The 24,160-nt window shown below is 44.3% G+C and overlaps 1 protein-coding gene across 1 annotated transcript in view; it reads left to right on the plus strand.

Annotated features, from left to right (window-relative positions):
• Positions 1-24,160, plus strand: part of GPR158 (G protein-coupled receptor 158) — a 378,250-nt gene that overhangs the window by 224,746 nt on the left and 129,344 nt on the right. The window contains exon 4 of the mRNA XM_077490989.1: positions 12,555-12,772. Coding sequence (XP_077347115.1) covers positions 12,555-12,772 — 218 coding nt within the window. The remainder of the gene's footprint in view (positions 1-12,554; positions 12,773-24,160) is intronic.

A 24,160-nucleotide genomic window follows, 5' to 3' on the forward strand; every position in this document is an offset into this window, starting at 1 on the left:
AAGGACAAGCATGTCCCATGGCCACGTGCTGATGACAATGCACCGCGTCCACGACCAGCACTGTTGTCTCTAGACACAGAGCCTGCTTGCCCTCTTTTATCGGCTCGCGCCTGTCTGCCTCTCCTTGCTGGCCTTCCAGACATGGTAATGGCCTGAAGGGAGTTGGGTAAAACAGTAGCTGGGTAGTTTATATTGTGCTTGAGGCACACAACACCCACTAACTCCTGCAGATGCCTTTTTTATAGAACAGCAGAGATAAAGGGGTATATACAGATGTATACTGTGCTGTGCTGGAAGCACACACAACTTCCAATAACTCCTGCAGATGACAATTGGGCCCAAATAGAGAACAGCTATGTAGGTGGATTATAGCGGTATGTACTGGGTACAGAGCACGCAGACAGCACGCACTATCTCCTGACACTACTGACTGCAAGCTCTATTATTAAAGATGGACCACTAGCTATATAGGTGAGGTGAATATCACGGTGTATACTGCGGTCAGGGCACGCAGACAATAACCAGAAAACAGCAGAGTTAAAGGGGTATATACAGATGTATACTGTGCTGTGCTAGAAGCACACACAAATTCCAATAACTCCTGCAGATGGCAATTGGGCTCAAATAGAGAACAGCTATGTAGGTGGATTATAGTGGTATGTACTGGGTACAGAGCACGCAGACAGCACGCACTATCTCCTAACACTACTGACTGCAAGCTCTATTATTAAAGCTAGATCACTAGCTATATAGGTGAGGTGAATATAGTGGTGTATACTGCGGTCAGGGCACAGACAGTAACCACTACACAAGAGCAAGATAGGAAATCAGCCAAAAACGATTGGTGTGTAACTGTGTTGAAGGTACACAGAACACCCACTGCTTCAGATGCCAACACACTACACGAGGCCGCCTCAAAGGCGGCCTTATATAGTGTGGGGCGTGCACTACACAGCCTGAGCTATGATTGGTCACAGGCAGGACGCCCGTGGCCAATCATGGCTCTCCTCGCTGCTGGCGCTGCGATTGGCCAAGCATGCGGGGTCATAGTGCATGCTTGGCCAATCATGAGCCAGCAATGCACTGCGCCATCGCAGTGCATTGTGGGCCACACGAATTTTGCCGCGAACGGCCCAAACGTTCGGAATTCGGCGAACGCCCGAACGACCAATGTTCGAGTCGAACGTACGTTCGACTCGAACACGAAGCTCATCCCTAATTATAAATCAGGGATATGCAATTAGCAGACCTCCAGCTGTTGCAGAACTACAAGTCCTATGAGGCATAGCAAGACTCTGACAGCCACAAGCATGAGTAAGAGGCATGATGGGACTTGTAGTTTTGCAACAGCTGGAGGTCCGCTAATTGCATATCTCTGTTATAAATATTTGCTTTTTTAAGACCACCTTATAGCTATTTTCTTAGGAATGGATGTTAGAGAATTTGCTCTGCAAAAGGCAACAAATAGAAGGTGACATGTCATACATATTACAAACATTACGAGGATTAACCATGACTTCTGCGTGGATCCTATCATACACTAGTTCCGGACCCAAAATAAGAAATACGTGGTATATTGTGAAACCGCAGAGCGGTAATCACAGGTATATTTAAGTTTATTGAAAAACAAATGAAGTAATAACTCTGAAAGCGCCGGAGAAGTCGTTCAAGCCGCAGCTCGGCGGTAATTCTCCAGCACCAATAAAACAAATTACTTGCATGCAACCTGCATGAAATAAATTAGAATGACAATATAGCTGTACCCTGTAATTACACGATTAGGTTCTCGATTGGCGCTTGTTCTTTTCATTGTTATGTGGAATTTAGTAAAGGTTAACGTTGTTAATGGCATTCAAAACTTATCACTTTTTGCACATAATAGCGTTATTTGCTTCACTACACCCGGAGTAGTTATTAAGGGACTCGTGGCTAGTAATTTCCATAAATAAAGGTTGTACATTATAAAGATTATAGAGGATTGGGTTAAAGTGAAATCAGGGTTTACAGCGGAATTTATGTCATTCTTTGAAAGGTAGAAGTGGTAAAAATGACAAATTAAAGTGTCATACACGCAAGCTAGCCAAGGAGTGCGTCTAGTCATTTTTCACCAGTCTTTCTCCACCATTTACCTTTAATCACTTCAGCCCCGGAAGGATTTGCTCCCGAAAAGACCAGGGCATTTTTTGCGATACGGCCCTCCGCTGTTTTATCTGACAATTGCGCAGTCGTACGACACCGTACCGTACAAAATTTACGTCCTTTTTTTTCTCCCACAAATTAAACTTTATTTTGGTGGCATTTGGTCACTTCTGCGTTTTTTTGTTTTTTTTGCGCTATAAACAAAAAAAGAGCGACAATTAAAAAAAAAAAAAACTATATTTTTTACTTTTTGCCATAATAGATAGCCCCCCCCCCCCAAAAAAAAAAACTTCCACAGTTTAGGCCAATATGTATTCTGCATATTTTTGGTCAAAAAAAAATCCCATTTAACTTATATTGATAACAAAAGTTATAGCATCTACAAAATAGGGGGTAGATTTATGGCATTTTTATCATTTTTTTTACTAGTAATGGCGGTGATCTGTGATTTGCAGTGGGACTGCGACATTGCGGTGGACAGATCGGCCACTTTTGCCACTTTTTGGGACCAGTGACATTTATACAGCGATCAGTGCTATAAAAATGCATTGATTACTGTATAAGAGACACTGCCAGCGAAGGGGTTAACACTAGGGAGCGATCAAAGGGTTAAATGTTCCCTAGGGAGGTGCTTTCTAACTGTGGGGGAGTGGACTGTGAGGGAGTAGAGAGAGATCACTGCTCCTAATCTCTAGGAACAGACGATCTCACTCTACTCCCCTGACAGAACGGGGATCTGCTTTGTTTACGCTGGCAGATCCCCGTTTTACCTCTCTGTGGAGCGATCGCTGGTGGCCGGCGCACATCCAAGTCTGCCAGACCCGCTGATTGGCTCCCCCACTAGTGAATGGGCATGCGTGCCCACAGATTGGCATGTATGCGCCCGAGGTACAATGACAGTAATTCGCTCAGCTGAGCCAACCTGCTGCAGTATATCTGCGGCGGCTGGTCAGCAAGCGGTTAAAACCTTAGAGAAAATAAAATAAAATAAACTGAAAAATCAGCACAAGGAACATAACTTACAGTCAGTAGGATGTGTACCTTGTGCTAATTCCTCTTCTTCTTAGGTGAAATCTTCCTCTGTTCATGCAGCCTTATGCCCCGTACACACGAGCGGACTTTTCGACATCCAAACTCCGACGGACTGAGTCCGGCGGACTATCCGATCGTGTGTGGGCTGCAACGGACTTTAGCGAAGCTAAAGTCTGACGGACTTTAGAAATGAAGCATGCTTTAAATTTTCCCGACGGAACTCCGCCGGACCCGGTCCCCTTTGAAAAATCCGCTCGTGTGTGTGCTACTCCGACGGACTAAAACCGACGCTAGGGCAGCTATTGGCTACTGTCTAGGAACTTCCTACGTCGAATCCAGTCGTACGTCATCACGTTCGACTCCGTCGGAGTTTGGTGTGATGGTGTGTGGTCAAGTCCGTTCGGTCGAAAAGTCCGCCAGAACTCCGTCGGAACTCCGTCGGAACTCCGGCGGAACTCCTTTGGAGGTCTGTCAGACTTAATCCCTCTCGTGTGTACGGGGCATTACACTCCTGCTGACATAATCTTCCAGTGTAGCGGGGGTAAACAGAACTATGGGCTGTCAAGTGTGCCTGACTATGCCTGCCCTTTCTGGCCAGCTCCTGCAGTCTAGGGATGAGCTTCGTGTTCGAGTCGAACGTACGTTCGACTCGAACGTACGTTCGACTCGAACATTGGCTGTTCGGCCGTTCGGCGAATTCCGAACGTTTGGGCCGTTCGCGTCAAAATTCGAGTGGCGCGCGCGGACCACAATGCACTGCGGTGGCGCAGTGCATTGCTGGCTCATGATTGGCCAAGCATGCACTGTGACCCCGCATGCTTGGCCAATCGTAGCGCCAGCAGCGAGGAGAGCCATGATTGGCCACAGGCATCCTGCCTGTGGCCAATCATAGCTCAGGCTGTGTAGTGCACGCCCCACACTATATAAGGCCGCCTTTGAGGCGGCCTCGTGTAGTGTGTTAGCATCTGAAGCAGTGGGTGTTCTGTGTACCTTCAACACAGTACACACCGATCGTTTTTGGCTGATTTCCTATCTTGCTGCTGTGTAGTGGTTGTTGTCTGTGCCCTGACCGCAGTATACACCACTATATTCACCTCACCTATATAGCTAGTGATCTAGCTTTAACCACTTAACAACTGCCCATTACCGATTAACGGCTTCAGGGCGGTTGTTTAACTCTGAGAGGCCGTTAATTAACGGCCTCCCAGAATTCTGCATTACACAGGACCCGGCGCATCACGGATCACGGTAAACGGCCGCTCGTCGCGGCCGTTTACCACGTGATCGCTCCGTCAAATGACGGAGTGATCACTTGTAAGCAAACCGGCGTCATGTTGTGACGCCGGTTCCTCCCTCCCCTCTCTGTACCGATCGGTACAGCGGAGGGGAAAGAGATCGGTGTCAGCAGCGATGTGGGCTGCATCTGCAGTGCCCACATCGCTGCTCACCGAATTTAACCCCTCAATTCCCTGCCAATACTCTGCAATACCAGTGCATACTCTGCATTACCCTGCCATTACTCTGCAGTACCCCACCATTACTCTGCAGTACCCCGCCATTACTCTGCAGTACCCCGCCATTACTCTGCAGTATCCCGCCATTACTCTGCAGCGCAGTACCCTGCCATTACTCTGCAGTACCCCCCATTACTCTGCAGTACCCTGCCATTACTCTGCAGTACCCTGCCATTACTCTGCAGTACCCCCCAATACTCTGCAGTACCCCCCAATACTCTGCAGTACCCGCCATTACTCTGCAGTACCCCGCCATTACTCTGCAGTGCAGTACCCTGCCATTACTCTGCAGTACCCTGCCATTACTCTGCAGTACCCCCCATTACTCTGCAGTAACCCCCATTACTCTGCAGTACCCTGCCATTTCTCTGGAGTACCCCCCAATACTCTGCAGTACCCTGCTATTACTCTGTAGTACCCCGCCAATACCCCGCCAATACTCTGCAATACCCTGCCATAAATTGCCATACCCAGCCATACTCGGAGATACCCAGCCATACTCGGTGATACCCTGAAATACCCAGCCATAGACGCCCCCCACCCCTCACCGCCCTCCGGTGCTTCTACCAACTCGCCAGTACGATCAAAGCCAGAATCTTTTTTTTATTTTTTATTTCAGGCTTCCCAGCCTAGAGGTGAGATGTGGGGTCATATTGACCCCCAGATTTCACTGTAAAGAGGACCTGTCACCCCATATTCCTATTACAAGGGATGTTTACATTCCTTGTAATAGGAATAAAAGTGATCAAAAATATATTTTTGGGGAAAAAAATGTCAAACTAAAATAAATAAAGTAAAATGAAAATAAAAAAAAAATTTTTTTTTAAAGCGCCCATGTCCCCATGTGCTCGCATGCAGAAGCGAACGCATGCATAAGCCCCGCCCACATATGAAAACGGTGTTCAAACCACACATGTGAGGTATCGCCGAGAACGTTAGAGCGAGAGCAATAATTCTAGTCCTAGACCTCCTCTGCAACTCAAAACATGTAACCAGTAAAAAAAATTTTAAAGTGTCGCCTATGGGGATTTTTTAAGTAGCGACGTTTGGCGCCATTCCACGGGCATGTGCAATTTTGAAGAGTGACATGTTTGATATCTATTTACTCAGCATAACTTCATCTTTCACTTTATGCAAACATTGGGCTAACTTTACTGTTTTTTTTGTTTGTTTTTTAAGCACAAAACTGTTTTTTCCCCCAAAAAAACGCGTTTGAAAAATTGCTGTGCAAATACCGTGTGAGAGAAAAATTTGCAACGACCACCATTGTATTCTCCAGGGTCTTTGCTAAAATATATATATATATATATATATATATATATATATATATATATATATAATGTTTTGGGGTTCTCTGTAATTTTCTAGCAAATAAATGATGATTTTTACATGTAGGAGAGAAATGTCAGAATTGTCCTGGGTGCTTCAGAACGCCTGATGGCGCTCCCTGCATGTTGGGCCTCTGTATGTGGCCACGCTGTGTAAAAGTCTCACATATGTGGTATCGCCGTACTCGGGAGTAATAGCAGAATGTGTTTTGGGGTGTAATTTGTGGTATGCATATGCTGTGTGTGTGAAATAACCTGATAATATGACAATTTTGTGGAAAAAAAAAAAAGGAAATAGGCCGTCAGTACTTCAGGTGTGATCAATTTTCAGATATTGGCACCATAGCTTGTGGACTCTATAACTTTCACAAAGACCAAATAATATCCACCAATTTGTACTTATTTTTACCAAAGATATGTAGTAGTATGAATTTTGGCCAAAATTTATGAAGAAAAAATTACTAATCTGCTAAATTTTATAACAGAAACGAAGAAAAATTAATTTTTTCGCAGAATTTTCGGTCTTTTTTCTTTTATAGCACAAAAAATAAAAAACTGAGAGGTGATTAAATACCACCAAAAGAAAGCTCTATTTGTGTGAAAAAAAGGACAAACATTTCCTATAGGTCCAGTGTTGCATGACTGAGTAATTGTCATTCAAAATGTGAGGGCACCGAAAGCTGAAAATTGGTCTGGTTATTAAGGGTGTTTAAGTGCCCAGTGGTCAAGTGGTTAATAATAGAGCTTGCAGTCAGTAGTGTTAGGAGATAGTGCGTGCTGTCTGCGTGCTCTGTACCCAGTACATACCGCTATAATATAGGGCAGGCCCCTACTTTCAAACATCCAACTTACAAACATCTCCTACTTGCAAACGCAAGGAGACAGCAGCAAGTGAGATGAAAAAAGATGGACGACAAAACAAATTATACAGGGGTGATAACCCTTCCCTATGTTTTCCAAAAAGCTTAAAAATAGTTTTTTTGACTGGAGCTACACTTTAAAAATGTACCGGTTGAAAATTACAAACAGATTCAACTTAACACAACAAACCTACACAGTCCCTGTCTTGTTTGCACCGCCTGTATACTGCTGTTCTGAGTATATAGGGCCTGGGGGCCACACGCATTTCCTTTTTTTAATATGGGTACGGGGTTCCCCTTAACCACTTCAGGACCGCCGTATTGCCATTGTACGTCAGCACAATGGCACAGGCAGGCAGAATCACGTACATCTACGTGATTGCCTTCCAGCGGGTGGGGGGTCCCATCGGACCCCCTCCCGCTGGATACGGCGGTCCGATTCGGTCCAGGAGCGCTCCGTGAAGAGGGGATGGCCGTTCGTTTTCGGCCACCCCCTCTGGATCGCTCCTGGCCAATGAGAAGCTTCCTCCCCTGTGTATTGTTTACACAGGAAGGAGGAAGTGATGTCATTTTCCTCGGGGCGGTCTTTTTGACCGGACTACGAGGAGAAGAGTAAAAGTGAGTCTGCACGAACACTACACTGACATGTAGGTACACACAGGCACACAAACCCCCCCCCGATCCCCCCCCCCGATCGCCCCCCGATCCCCCCCCGCCCCCCCTCCCCCCCCAGTCACAGTGTCACTGATTGCATTGATCATTTCTTTACTGATCAATGCATTCAGTGTCAGTTGTGACAGTAAAAACTGTCAGGACAGTTAGTGTTAGGTCCAGGGTAGCCCCCTATCACCCCCCAATAAAGATTTAACCCCCTGATTGCCCCTAGAGTTAACCCTTTCACCCCCTTTTGCCAGTGTCACTAAGCGATCATTTTTCTGATCGCTGCATGTGTCGCTAGGTAGCTAGTTATTTTTTTAGGTTCACCGCCAGGTTTTTATATCGCTAGGTACCCCGATATACTACCCAATAATGTTTTTAACCCCCTGATTGCCGCTAGTTAACCCTTTCACCCCCTTTTGCCAGTGTCACTAAGCGATCGTTTTTCTGATCGCTGCATTAGTGTCGCTACAGTCGCTAGGTAGCTAGTTATTTTTTTAGGTTCACCGCCAGGTTTTTATAGCGCTAGGTACCCCGATATACTACCCAATAATGTTTTTAACCCCCTGATTGCCGCTAGTTAACCCTTTCACCCCCTTTTGCCAGTGTCACTAAGCGATCATTTTTCTGATCGCTGCATGTGTCGCTAGGTAGCTAGTTATTTTTTTAGGTTCACCGCCAGGTTTTTTATATCGCTAGGTACCCCGATATACTACCCAATAATGTTTTTAACCCCCTGATTGCCGCTAGTTAACCCTTTCACCCCCTTTTGCCAGTGTCACTAAGCGATCGTTTTTCTGATCGCTGCATTAGTGTCGCTACAGTCGCTAGGTAGCTAGTTATTTTTTTAGGTTCACCGCCAGGTTTTTATAGCGCTAGGTACCCCGATATACTACCCAATAATGGTTTTAACCCCCTGATTTCCGCTAGTTAACCCTTTCACCCCCTTTTGCCAGTGTCACTAAGCGATAATTTTTCTGAACGCTGCATCAGTGTCGCTAGTGTCGCTAGGTAGCTAGTTAACTAGGCTCCCAAAAAGTCCCCCACATGTGGTATCCCCGTACTCGGGAGAAGCAGCAGAATTTATTTTGGGGTGTAATTTGACTTCTGCCCATAGCATGTGTGAGCAATATATCATTTAGTGACAACTTTGTGCAAAAAAAAAAAAAGTTTGTAATATTCCCGCAACTTTTGGCAAAATATAAAATATTCCATGGACTCAACATGCCTCTCAGTAAATAGCTTGGGGTGTCTACTTTCCAAAATGGGGTCATTTGGGGGGGTTTTGTGCTATTTTGGCATTTTATGGCCTTCGAAACTGTGATAGGTAGTGAGGAGTTAAATCAAAAATTTGCACCCTTAGAAATCCTGAAGGTGGTGATTGGTTTTCGGGGTGTCGTGCGCGACTAGACTCCCAAAAAGTCCCACACATGTGGTATCCCCGTACTCGGGAGAAGCAGCAGAATGTATTTTGGGGTGTCATTTCACATATAACCATGGCATGTGTGAGCAATATATCATTTAGTGACAACTTTTTGTAAAAAAAATTTTTTATTTTTTTTTTTGTCATTATTCAATCCCTTAGGACAAAAAAAATAAATATTCAATGGGCTCAACATACCCATCAGCAATTTCCTTGGGGTGTCTACTTTCCAAAATGGGGTCATTTGGGGGGGATTTGTACTGCCCTGCCATTTTAGCACCTCAAGAAATGAGATCGGCAGTCATAAATTAAAAGCTGTGTAAATTCCAGAAAATGTACTCTAGTTTGTAGACGCTATAACTTTTGCGCAAACCAAAAAATATACGCTTATTGACATTTTTTTTACTAAAGACATGTGGCTGAATAAATTTTGCCCTCAATGTATGACTAAAATTTAGTTTATTCGATTTTTCTTATAACAAAAAGAAGAAAATATCTTTTTTTTTCAAAATTTTCGCTCTTTTTTCATTTATATCGCAAAAAAAAAAAATCGCAGAGGCAATCAAATACCATCAAAAGAAAGCTCTATTTGTGGGAAGAAAAGGACGCAAATTTCGTTTGGGTGCAATATTGCATGACCGCGCAATTACCAGTTAAAGCAGCTCAGTGCGAAATTGCAAAAAGACCTCTGGTCCTTAAGGTATTTATTGGTCCGAGGCTGAAGTGGTTAATATGCGTACAAGACCCAAATAGGCTGGTAATGGGCAAGGAGGGCTACCCATGCCATTTTTCTGAATGATTTTCAACCATATTGCAGGAACCAGATATAACATTAAAACCGCAAGCAGTTTTGAATGGTGTTATTTCCGTTTAATGTCATTTTGTGCAGGGACTGTTCTAAACACGGGAAACACGTGGCACTTCACAGGCATACTACAGACACCCCCCAGGCACCATATTTAAAGGAATATTTCACTTTTTTTTTCACTTTAATCGTCATTAAAATCAGTGCTCCCGCCAAAACGGCCGTTTTTAAAACCTTTTTTTGCAATGACCCATGTTCCCTGAGGCAGGAGTCAGGTCCCCAAACCCTTTTTAGGATAGTATCTTGCATATTAGCCGTTAAAATTAGCACTTTCCATTTTGAACGTTCGAGTCCCATAGACTTCAATGGGGTTCTAACGTTCGTTTCGAACGCGGGGTCCGTTCGAAAGTTCTGGTGCGAACCGAACCGGGGGGTGTTCGGCTCATCCCTACTGCAGTCATAGATCATGTTTCATTCTTGGAAGATATAGTATGGCTACTATGAATAGACCAGCTGGGTGAAAAGAGCCTTTGACAGCCCCTTAGTTTTATTCAACCCCTGGTTGCACAGGAAGAATACAGGGGTGGGGGACATGGACAGGGGAGGATTTCAGCATATATAAGAGACATCAGCACAAGGGACACATCCTGCTGACTGTAAGTTATGTCTCGTGCTGATTTTTCAGTTTTTTTATTTTGGCTCCACTTAGGATTTAACCACATGAAAACCAGCAGTTTAACTTATACTGCTGGTCAGTGGCTCTGTTGTTCCCCCACAACATCCCCTGTAAATCGTGGGGGGAACTTTCGGAGTTTATAGGCACATGTGTGCGCCCCCTGCTGCTCATGCTGTGCTTTGACACAGCACAAGTTTGTTAGCAGACTTACAGCCATTAATTTTGGCTGTGACCCTGCTGACTGTAGCAAACCACAGCACAGAGATATACTAGTGTTTACAATAGTAAAGTGTCCCCAAAACGCAGTGCTAGCAGGATCAGCCCTGATCACTGCCAGCAGTTGTGTTTAGCTCCCATCTCCAACAAGTGCAGGGTCAGTATAATATTTCTGATCACTGCCACCTCTGATACATTGTCCGCAAAATTCAGTGTTAGCAAAATCAAGCCTCTTCTCTGCTAGCACTAGCAGTTAATTTAATTTATAGCGTGCAAGCAGCCCTTGATTGCTAGCTAGGAGCTCCTTTTCCCATAGTTGCCACTAGGTACCTGCAAAAGTTAGTGTCCACAATGTCCAAAAAAGGTACACTAGTGAGGAGACATACAAGATTCTGAGCATGGCAGATGAGAGTGAATGGGAGGCCTCATGCCGCATACACACGACCGGACTTTCCGGTAGACTAGGTCCGACGGTCTTCCCCGACTGACTTTTCAGTTCCGACAGACTTTCCGAATGAACGGACTTGGCCAAACACAATCACACCAAAGTCCGACGGATTCGAATGTGATGATGTACGACCGGACTAGGAAGTAAGGAATAAGGAATTTCATAGCCAGTAGCCAATAGCTGCCCTAGCGTAGGTTTTCGTCCATCAGACTAGCATACAGATGAACGGAATTTTCACCAGACTCGAGTCCGTCAGAAAGATTTGAAACATAAAGTTGTCCTAATTCTAAAGTCGACAGCAAAGGTCCAATGAAGCCCACACATGATCAAATTGTCCGGCAGATTCATTCCGTCTGACCTTTGCTGTCCAAAAGTCCGTTCATGTGTATGCGGCATTATTGGCAGAATCAGGCCCAGAATATGAACCTGTAGAGAGCAGCGGCACCCTGACATCTAGCCCGGACAACGGTAAAGAGGTTCCTCATCCTCCTAAATAACAATCAATTAGGTGAAACAAATAAATAGTAATGAAGTCAAAAAGTGTCCCAAAAAAGAATAAAATAATGTCCACCACCATATCCAGGATGTGACACCAGATAAAATGCAAGCTTACCAACTAGCAAGTTTTATGAGCTTGTAACCTGCAACCCGGTCAGTGCCTCTTTCAGGGGGGGAACCAAATTTCTCCAATCCTGGATTCAAATCCTAGGTGGACAATAATCTCCGGAGGACCGACCAGATGAAACTGACAGCTGGGCGAAACCCGTCAGGACCAAGAGGCATCAAAGAACATTGATACGAACCCAAAAAGAACAAGGGACCATAGTATAATACCGTCTCTTGTTTCTGTTCTGAACAGAACTTTTTTCATTGTCCTGCTTCCAGCATAACTGGGTTTTGATGAACAAATCATCTGGTGATGTCGTGATGTAGTCATCCTCTCTTCCATTTACCCGGACATGAGGGATTAAATTCAAACGGCGTCTGGTGCCATTGAAAAGCCTGTTCATGGAGTGGGGATGTGCTCTTTAGTGGGCACCTGACAGTAGCTGGAGGATTTGGAAGGAAGAGTGTTTTGAAGCAACATGGTCTATTATTCAGTGTTTGTATTTATTGCCATTAAAACATCAGTGGTGATTAAACCAATATGGTATGTTTTGTTACTGGAAAGACCTATGGAGTGCCTTGTTTTCTTGTATGTGTATATAAATAAATATATATATATATATATATATATATATATATATACATATATACATATATACATATATATATATATATATATATATATATATATACATATATATATATATATACATATATATATATATATATATATATATATATATACACATAAACACACACACAAAACACACATTTACATTTTAAATACAGGCTTAATGTGTGCCTAGCATTGCATATGTGACTTATGTAACAGCTGTTTTCATTCCTATAGGGCAGAAAGTGGATAACCATTTTTCTCGAGGAGAAATATCTGAAGAGGAATATAAGTGTCTGCCCTGCAGGGAAGGTTGTTCGTACTGTACAGGGGATGCACCCTGCTATGCTCAGGAGGACAAGTATTTGCGGATCGCTGTCATCTCCTTCCAAGCCTTCTGCATGCTGCTCAACTTCATAAGCATGCTAGTGGTCTACCATTTCCGCAGAGCAAAGGTAAATACTACAGCTCTCTCTGATACTCTCCCTCTGATTATCAGCCGGGATGTTGTGGCTATTGTTATATATCTCTGCAAATATGTTGCCACCGTGCCAGCTTATTAACCATGTCAGTCGTAATTTGTACACAGGGTCAGACTTTGCTAAATATGAAGCAGCAGTCATTTTTATAAACTGGTACCAGTACATCCAGGCAACCAGAATAATTTGTCAGCTAGCACATAACAAATATACTTGCTCAGAGCAGGCGGGTTCCATTCATTATTTTGTAGTTTATTGACTGGAAAACCCAAGTTAGAAGACGAAATGTAATTTTTTTTTATGACATAGGAAATGTGCTATGAAAAATACTTGAACTTCCTTCTAAATATATGTCAGCCTTCTCTGAGTTACTGACTTCAAATAAGTGTAGCGCTACCCCTGAAGGAGCCACTGGTAGATTTGGGTCCTCTGCTTTTTTGGCCCTAAATTGAGCCCCACTTCTGCTGACAGGACCAAAATACCTTGATCGGGAGTGTCCCGGCAGTTACCCAAGAACAATACACACCAACTGTGATGAAAGAAATAACCAGGTTGTATTGGTAGCAGTCAAGACAAAAAATGGTAAGGCAATTAAAAATTTCAAAGAGGTTAAACAGTAGGCAAAGTGAATCAATGCAAGGACAATACCATATACGGTAGTCAAAAACCTTTTAAAGTGTGGCCATCTGTCCTGCAGGACTGAGGGTATAAACAATAGCCCTCCGAATGGGTGATCACTTCCCAAGTGAGACTTGTATTGATATCAAGGAATTAAACTGGATAGCTCACTTGCAGACGCTCAGTCAGGAGAGTCTAGGTTTAAGCTTGGGAAAATTCTGTTAGAACTCCTGCACACTAGTACTTCTAAAAGAATTGACCCTGTCTGATGGTTGGTTCTTCTCCCGGCTTAATTGGGGTCCTTAAGTTGGCGCGAAGTACAAAGTGCTGTCCCTTTAAAATGTGGAATGAACAGTATAGTTCCCTTTAAGTGACAAGGTTGTAGGCACAGAGAGGTTGCATAATTCTGGGAGGTAGTATTATAACGTCCTTCCAGAATCGTGCTCCCCGCGCCCCCTGGGGTGGGCACCTGGGAATGTCCGTGTCACGGATGGGGGTAAAGGGCTAATGACAGTGGCCCTTTACCACGTGATCACTCTGTCCAATGACGGAGTGATCACTTGTAAACAAACCGGAGCATGTCTGGTTTGGCTCCTCCCTTCTCCTTACACCAATGGGTACAGCGTGCGAGGAGAGGAGGGGAGCCGGTGCAGCAGCACTGTGGGCTGGATCTGAAGTGCCCACAGCGCTGATCTGTGCTCATCACTGGTTCATCCACCCATCTCCGTCTCATCCATCCACATTTATGCTCCATCCCTGGCTCATCCATCCATTCATCCCTGGCTCATTCATCCACATTCATGCTCAGCCATGCTTCATCCCTGGCTCATCCATCCATATCCATGCTCTATTTCTGGCTCATCCATCCACATTCATGCTCCATCGCTGGCTCATCCATCCACATTCATGCTCAGCCATGCTCCATCCCTGGTTTATTCATCCACATCTATGCTCCATCCCTGGCTCATCATCTTCATGTATGCTCCATGGCTCAACCATCCACAGTCATGCTCATCCATGCTCCATCCCTGGCTCATTCATCCACATTCATTCTCATTCATGCTCCATCCCTGGCTCATCCATCTTCATTCATGATCCATCCCTGGCTCATACATCCACATTAATGCTCCATCCCTGGCTCATCCATCCTCATTCATGCTCCATCCCTGAATTATCCATCCTTATTAATGCTCCATCTCTGGCTCATCCATCCACATTCATGCTCCATCCCTGGCTCATCCATCCACATTAATGCTCCATCCCTGGTTCATCCATCTAGAATTAATGCTCCATCCCTGGCTCATCCATCTACAGTAATGCTCCATTCCTGGCTCATCCATCCACAATTATGCTCCATCCCCGGCTCATCCATCCACAGTCATGCTCATCCATGCTCCATCCCTGGCTTATTCATCCCCATTCATTCCCCTTCATGCTCCACCCCTGGCTCATCCATCTTCATTCATGCTCCATCCCTGGCTCATCCATCCACAATTATGCTCTATCCCTGGCTCATCCAATCACAGTCATGCTCCATCCCTGGCTCATTCATCCACATTAATTTTCATTCATGCTCCATCCCTGGCTCATCCATCTTCATTCATGCTCCATCCCTGGCTCATCCATCCACGTTAATGCTCCATCCCTGGCTCATCCATCCTCATTCATGCTCCATCCCTGGATTATCCATCCTCATTCATGCTCCATCTCTGGCTCATCCATCCACATTAATGCTCCATCCCTGGCTCATCCATCCACATTAATGCTCCATCCCTGGCTCATCCATCCTCATTCATGCCCCATCCCTAGATTATCCATCCTCATTCATGCTCCATTTCCAGGTCATCCATCCACATTCATGCTCATCCATGCTACATTCCTGGCTCATCCATCCTCATTCATGCTCATCAATCCCCATTCATGGCTCATCAATGCCACATCAGTGCTCATCCATGCCACATTCATGCCACATCAGTGCTCATCCTTGCCATATCCATGACACATCAGTTCTTATCCATGCCACATTACTGCTCATCCGTGCCCCATCCATGCCACATCAGTGCTCATCCATGCCACATCAGTTCCCATCCATGCCACATCAGTGCTCATCCATGCCACATCAGTTCTCATCAGTGTCACATCCATGCCACACCCATGCCAACATCTGTGCCACATCAGGGCTCATGTCTGGAACATCAGTTCTCATCTGCGCCACATTAGTGCTCATCCGTGCCACATCCATGCCACTACAGTGCCCATCAGTGCCTCATAAAAGTGTAACAGGTAGTCAAATTAGAAAAATTACAATTTAAAAAAACTCACCATGCCTCTTACTAAATACCTTGGACTGTCTACTTTCTAAAAAGGTGTCATTGGGGGGGAGGGGGGCTTATGTGTACTGTCCTGGCTTTTAGGGTTTTAAGAAATGAGAGAGGCCGTCAGTACATCAGGTGTGAGCAATTTTCAATGATTGCCACCATAGCTTCTAGACTCTATAAGACCACTTTCACACTGAGACAGTTTTCAGGCATTTTAGCTCTAGAAATAGCGCCTGTAAAGCTCCTCAAAACTGCCTCGCATTCATTGCAATGAGTGCTTTTACACGCAGGCGGTACGCTTGTGGGACGTTAGAAAAAGTCCTGCGATCAGCATTTTTGGGGTGGCAAAATGCCCCTGCCTTGAAATGAATAAGCAGTGCTTCCAAAGCGCATTAAAAGCAATTTGAAAGCACCGCAAAACAGGACTAGCACCCGAAAAAAACGTAGCTACTGTAAAATGCCGCTAAAGCACTGCAAGAACAACCGGCGCTTCAGAGCTGTTTTAGCGGCGCTGCAGTGTGAAAGGGGTCTTACAGAAATGAAATAATATGCACTTATTTTTGTTTTGTTTTACCAAAGATATGTAGCAGTATAATATTTGGCCAAAATTTATGAAGAAAAATTGCTAATTTGCTAAATTTTATAACTGAAATGAAGAAAAATTCATTTTTTTACAAAATTTTCAGCTTTTTTTCATTTATAGTGCAAAAAATGTAAAACCCTGCGGTGATTAACAACCACCAAAGGAAAGCTCGATTTGTGTGTCAAAAAGGACAAAAATGTCATATTGGTACAGTGTTGCATGGCTGAGTAATTGTCATTCAAAATGTGACAGCACTAAAAGCTGAAAACTGGCCTGGTTAGTTAAGTGCCCAGTGGGCAAGTAATTAAAGAGGAAGTAAACCCTGATGAGTTTACTTCCTCTTTCATTCCCTGCAAAGGTAAAGCATAATGGACTACTATGCATCGCATAGTAGTCCATTATGTGTCACTTACCTGACACAGGAGCCAGCAAAGTCACCGCTGTCCCCTGTATTCCGGCGCATCCATCTTCTTGGTGGGTCTCGCTGCTCTGTCGCTGTCATTCGGCGAAGCCGCGATGACGTCACTCCCTTACATGCGCACAGGAGCTGCCACTCGCGGCATATCGCCGTTGACCACGGCGCGCTCAGTGCGCCTGCGCGCCGCTGTCTACAGCACATGCGCCGTAGACAGCGGTGCCTGTCTTTCAGCAAATATCTCCTGAACCGTGTAGGTTGAGGAGATATTTCTTGGACCTACAGGTAAGCCTTAATCTAGGCTTACCTGTAGGTCAAAGTTGGTTGTAAGGGTTTACAACCACTTTAAGGTGCTGAGCGCTGCCATCTTGTGGTTAGATACAAGTTTACATTCACAGTAACAATGCACAGTGTTACATAAGCATGCAACAAGTGAAGTCCATTTTTCTGATCTGGTTACAGGTCGTACCTTTCCTTCTCTTCTCTGTTGTCCTTTCAGCATGGAAGGAAGGAAGGAAAATACACGGTACTTGTACTGTATGTATATAAAACGGCATGTGTCCCAGTTGTGTGACATTGCCGACTGCATTAGAGTGAATCTATTGCTTTGCCCTTCACAGATTTGCTTTAAAGACTTTGTACCAGCAAGACAGCCAGTTAATGCACTTTTTCAGAATGAGAGTTTAGCAATTGCAGACCACATATTTCTTTCATGACTGTTTTTCTTTAAAATCCCCAACTCCAGGCTCAGCCCTCTTGGGTAGCTACCCCCATGCAATATTTATGCCTTTTTTTGGTTTTAATATACTTACCTTTTTTCAATTTGTTCAGGCCAGTCACAGGAGGAAACTCATAGTCCTCTTCAGATTTTTCCCAGTGTTGGGTGGTTCTTCAAATGCAGAGATCAGTGCTGACATCATCATGTTAGTGCCCTGATGTTTTCACTTTAAAATTTGTGCACTCTCAATATGAATATAAAGTGAAATAAGGCCATTGTAGTGAAGCCCCTCAGGGGACAGGTCCATAACGCCCTACAGTTACAGTATGTCCTTAGTCTTCCACTGTCTTAGACGCTGGGTGTCATTCAATCTAGAAGACTGAGAGCATCTTGTGGCTAAATAGTAGTACTGCAGGAGAGAACACAGATAAATCTAAGTATTATAGCTTAGCCTGTTTTTTACTTTTTTAAACCTGCTAGAGAACAATTTTCATTTGAAACTATAAGTTGTGAATTTGACTTTTTATTCTACGGATCCGTTCTCTCTCTTAGACAGCTTCTATTGGGCGGAGTAAACACAACAGTAAAACAACTTCTAGGAATCCTGTTTAATGATGCATCCCTTTAATTTAGGCCTCCCTAAGGTTTTTTACAAAAAGTAATACCACCTTTCATTCTTGACGGTGAAAATACATTTGCGTTTGTTCAGATTACAGGCCTAGTTTAATTTATAATGTTTCCCTAATATTACTCTGAGGCATCTGTCGAGTTTGCACTTTGTTAAATTAGTTGAAGAATTCAATCTACATTATATGAGATTTCATACATTATGTAAATGTTATAGACTTTAAATGGCTTTCTTAAACAGATAAAATCATTAAGAGTAGCATAGCAGGAGAATGAAACCAAGCAGAATCTCCCGAATTAAGAATGAAGCAGATTGTCTCCACCCAAGTGAAACACACTGTTCTCACTTTCTCTTTCCTCGCTAAGATTTTTCAGTATAAATGATGAGATGTACAACATTGTCTGGAAGATATGTACATGTCATCAGTATCAGCTTTGATCCAGTGGGTAAACCATCCCCAGTATTGTTGCACTTTCTACTGCCTTGCTTCCCAAAGCCTAAATCGCATTTCTTGTGTTGATGAGATCCAGCAATTCTGAAACAGCTGTATACAGGGTGGATAAATGGCTCTCTATCCAAGGCTGCATCTGTATTGTAAATCATCAGTTTCAGATCAAAAGTTGGACATTGGAGCATACATTTTTTTTAGCTCTACTCGCTATTCTTGAAATGATATTAAAGCCACATTGGGCGACTTTGAGTATATGGGTTTCCCCTGTGCTTTTCCAGGACCCAGAGAATCTCGTGAAGTCTCTACTTTGTACATGCTACTCTTTAGAACTGCAGGCTTACATTCCTTGCAAAAATATTCACCAACTTGGCTTTTTACCTATTATGTTACATTACAGCCTTTAGTTCAATGTTTTTTTTAATCTGAATTATATGTGATGGATCAGAACACAATAGTCTAAGTTGGTAAAGTTAAATTAGAAAAATATAGACCATATTTATCGGCGTATAATACGCACTTTTTTCCCCTTAAAATCAGGGGAAAATTGTGGGTGCGTGTTATACGCCGATCCCCCACTGATCTGCGCTCTGCGGAGCACCACCGACATTTACCGAGCCAAGCCGAGTGTACTGTGTACTCGGCTCCGCTCGCAGTCACGCCCAGTCCTTCCTCCTAGCCTTTACGTCCCGCCATTGGGCCGGAGTTGTGTCCATCATAGGACCTGAGCCAAGGTGCAAGATGGGGGCGTTACTGCGAGTGGAGCCGAGTAACCGAGTACACTCGGCTCGGTCTATGACAGCGGCGAGAGGAGCCGAAGATCTTGGCGACGAAGGCGGCGGCAGGGGCGGCGCTAAATTTAAAATGAAAACATGCTACAATTTTGTGGAAGGCTGCAGATGGACAGTGAAAGGCTGCAGGTGGACAGTACAAGGCTGCAGGTGGACAGTGCAAGGCTGCAGGTGGACAGTACAAGGCTGCAGGTGGACAGTACAAGGCTGCAGGTGGACAGTGCAAGGCTGCAGGTGGACAGTACAAGGCTGCAGGTGGACAGTACAAGGCTGCAGGTGGACAGTACAAGGCTGCAGGTGGACAGTACAAGGCTGCAGGTGGACAGTTCAAGGCTGCAGGTGGACAGTACAAGGCTGCAAGTGGACAGTGCAAGGCTGCAGGTGGACAGTGCAAGGTTGCAGATGGACAGTGTGCAAGGTTGATGGGCATTTAAAATGTAAGTTTTTTCCTTTAAACTTGCCTCCTAAAAGTTTTTTTCCTTAAACTTCCCTCCTAAACTTGGGGTGCGTGTTGTACGCTGATAAATACGGTACATAAAACAATTTTTTGGAAATAAAAAACTGATAATTGGCATGTGCGTATGTATTCACCCCCATTGTTATGAAGCCTATAAAAAGCTCTGGTGCAACCAATTACCTTCAGAAGTCACATAATTAGTTAAATGATGTCCACCTGTGTGCAAATTAAGTGTCACATGATCTGTCATTACATATACACACCTTTTTGAAAGGCCCCAGAGCCTGCAACACCTAAGCAAGAGGCACCACTAACCAAACACTGCCATGAAGACCAAGGAACTCTCCAAACAAGTAAGGGACAATGTTGTTGAGAAGTACAAGTCAGAGTTAGGTTATACAAAAATATCCACATTTTGATGATCCCTAGGAGCACCATCAAATCTTTCATAACCAAATGGAAAGAACATGGCACAACAGCAAACCTGCCAAGAGATGGCTGCATACCCAAACTCACGGACCGGGCAAGGAGGGCATTACTCAGAAAGGCAGCACAGAGACCTAAGGTAACCCTGGAGGAGCTTCAGAGTTCCACAGCAGAGACTGGAGTATCTGTACATAGGACGACAATAAGCCGTACGCTCCATAGAGTTGGGCTTTATGGCAGAGTGACCAGAAGAAAGCCATTCCTTTCAGCAAAAAACAAAATGGCATGTTTAGAGTTTGCGAAAAGGCATGTCGAAGACTCCCAAAATGTATGGAGGAAGGTGCTCTGGTCTGATGAGACTAAAATGTAACTTTTTGGCCATCAAATAAAACGCTGTCTGACGCAAACCCAACACACCACATCACCCAAAGAACACCATCCCCAGTGAAACATGGTGGTGGCAGAATCATGCTGTGGGGATGTTTTTCAGCAGTCAGGACTGGGAAATTTGTCAGAATTGAAGGAAAGATGGATGGTGCTAAATATAGGTATATTCTTGAGCAAAACCTGTACCACTCTGTGTGTGATTTGAGGCTAGGGTGGAGGTTCACCTTCCAGCAGGACAATGACACCAAACACACTGCTAAAGCAACACTTGAAACGATAAATGTGTTGGAATGGCCTAGTCAAAGCCCAGACCTCAATCCAATAGAAAATCTGTGGTCAGACATAAAGATTCCTGTTTGCTTTGCAATAATAAAAAAAAAACATCTTCAAAGTTCTGGGCATGTTCTGTAAATTAAATGAATAAAGACAATAGTCTATCCAGTTCAACCTGTATATTGTGTTCTCTAATGCTGCGTGCACACGATCGGATTATCCGGCGGACTTGGTCCAGCGGACCAGAGTCCGACGGACAATCTGCCCGTGTGTGGGCTCCGGCGGACTTTTTCTCCCCAAAAGTCTGGCGGACTTAGAAAGAGGTCTTGACTCAAAATTGTGCGCTGGACTCAGCAGTCCGGCGGACAATCCGCCCGTCTGTATGCTAGTCCGCCTGACTTTTGAAATGAGCGGACTTGCCCACACACGGAGAAAAGTCAGTTCATTTTGAACGTGGCTCCAGGTAGACGGAACTAGTGAAGGAAGTCAATGTTGCCGCCTCCATCGTCGAGATTGACACCTCGCTAGCCCCATCACCTGGTATGGATTTAAAGGGGAAGCCCTACGCCGAAAAAACAGTGTGGGTGTCCCCCCAAAGTCCATAGCAGACCCTTATCCGAGCACGCAGCCTGGCCGGTCAGGAAATTGGGTGGGGACGAGCGAGCGCCCCCTCCTCCATATCAGGCTGCATGCCCTCAACATGGGGGGTGCTTTGGGGAAGGGGGAGTACCTTGTCCCCATGTTTATGAGGAAAAGGGCCTCTTCCCGCAACCCTGGCCGTTGATTGTTGGGGTCTGCAGGCGGGGCTTATCAGAATCCGGGAGCCCCCTTTAATAAGCGGGCCCCCAGATTCCAGCCCCACCACCCTATGTGAATGAGTATGGGATACGATGTACCCCTACCCATTCTCCTGGAGGAAAAAAGTGTACATAAAAAAAACACAACAGAGGTTTTTAAAATACTTTATTAGACAGCTCTTCTTCCGTCTTAATGGGGTCTTCTCGCCGAACTCCTCCACTATCTTCTGCTCTTTTACTAGCTCTTTTACTAGCGGAGGAGCCTGGCTTTCTCCTTCATCACCGCCACCGTCCGGGGGTCTTTTTCCGACTTCGGGGGTCTTGTCCCACTCTTCGTGGGTCTTATCCCACTCCTCAGTTTTTCTTGCCGGGCCTCAGCTTTCTTCTTCCAGTTCTTTTACTAACGTTGGCCCAGTCTTCTGTCACTGTCGCTGCTACCTTCTGCTTCTTCTTCTCTTCTTCCTTGACATGACGCTGTCTCCAGCCGTAATGACGTGAAAAACTCCCTATGTAACTTAACCTTTTCAGCTCTGGAAGGATCCCCCCCCCCCCCCCCCCGTCGCCCTTCCATGACCAGGCCATTGTTTGTGATACGGCACTGCGCTACTTTAACTGTAAGTTGCGTGGTCGTGGGACGCTGTACACAAATAAGATCAATGTCCTTTTTCCCCACAAGTAGAGCTTCTCATGGTATTTAATCACTTCTGCAGTTTTTATTTTCTGCGCTATAAACATAAAAAACAATATTTTTTACTTTCTGATATAAAACATATCCAATAAAAATTCTTTTAAAAATGTCTTCATTAATTTAGGGCAATATGTATTCTGCTACATATTTTTCGTAAAAAAATCCCAATAAGTGTATATTGATACGCAAAAGTTATACCGTCTACAAACTATCGGATATACATTATTTATGGAATTATTTTTTATTTTTTTTACATTTTCTTTTCAATATTTTTATTAATTTCAAAGAAATATGGAGAAATAGACATAAATGTGGCCTGCAATGCTTTATATTCTATATGACAAGATACCTATTATTAACGTTAACAGGTTTGTGCTAATGGATCAAAGAGAGCTGGTAACTTATATTTCACCTACATATTGTGGTTATCATCTTTACAAATAACATTATAACAACCTGTGAAAAACATCTTGGACATTTCAAGACAGATAAACACAACCTGAGCCATGTTTTATAGTCTGAATCCAGTTCGCCCAAGATGAGGTCCCCATTCCGCCCCTATGGGTTCCCACTGCGCAAATGAGGAACTGACCGGGTATTACCATGATCCATATCGTGTCACCCCTGCTTCCCTCTCACAGAGCCAGGGTAAAAAGCACCGTGATCTTAGTTTCCATGGCTTCAGAGCATTGCCTTAAGAATTTTCAAAACTAAGTCTTAGATCCAACGCTTTTAAGTAAAATCAATCAAAGAGAACCTAAAAGGAGAATTTCACAAACCTTGATCGAACACTTTGTATTTTGCAGTGTGCAATTTCAAGAGTAATGTCATCGAAGCTGTCTTGCTGAGAAGATAGGGAGAAGTAGAGGAAAGTCAGAAAAGAAGCAGGGAAATAGAGGAATGAAGGAGAGATCAGGACTGTCCTGGGTCTCCATTTAAAGGCGTATGTGTCCCGGATAGAAGGGGCCCTTAACATAAAGTGCCGAGGGTTCCCAAACCTTCTCGATACGTGGGACACTGTCTTATAATTGAGATACTATTTGTTCCATGCACCCGCTATCGTGATTTAAGCCCCCAGAAACATGAACAGGATCAGGGACTGTGTGTGTTTAGGGGTAACCTTAACCCTATTATTCAAAAGAGCGTACGCGAGTTCCTGCGGGACTGAGACCCCTATACTTTCTGTACTATTTGGAAAAATTTATTCCAATAGCTCCTAATACGCGGGCATGCCCACCAAATGGGGAGCATATCCCCCACATGATTGCACCCTCTGTAACATAGAGGAGACGTGTCTGGATAGATCTTGGCTAGTCTGGCAGCAACATAGTACCATCTGATGAATACTTTAATACTTGCTTTGATTTGAGAAGCATTCATAATACCCTTAAAGGAGCGTCTAAAAGATTGAAACCATTGGTCTGGTTCTAAGTGAATTTCAAAGTCCGATTCCCAAGATCGAGCATATGGAGGGGTATCTGCCTTGTCTGCCAGAGAGGAATATATAAGGGAGATGCCTCCCCTCTGATACAATAAACTGGAACACCATTGCTCATATGGTGTAGATTTGGGGGGTTCCGACCTGTCTGACCAGATCTTATGTAAGAAATTTGAAATCTGATTGAGTCTATACCTTTCAGAGTGTGGCATTTCAAATTTACTGGTGAAGTATCCCAAAGATATTGGTCCTGTTGTGGTAAAGAAATGCCCTATTCTGGAGAGCCCTTTATTCTGCCACCAGCAGAATGCCTGAATATTCAATCCCGGGAGGAACTCAGGATTGTGGACCAAGTGTGCCAGGGGCTTTATACTAGAGG

The sequence above is a fragment of the Lithobates pipiens genome, unplaced genomic scaffold (genome assembly GCF_037356315.1).
Source record: "Lithobates pipiens isolate NorthernLeopardFrog02 unplaced genomic scaffold, aLitPip1_a1.2 Scaffold_19, whole genome shotgun sequence".
In the NCBI taxonomy this organism is placed as follows: domain Eukaryota; kingdom Metazoa; phylum Chordata; class Amphibia; order Anura; family Ranidae; genus Lithobates; species Lithobates pipiens.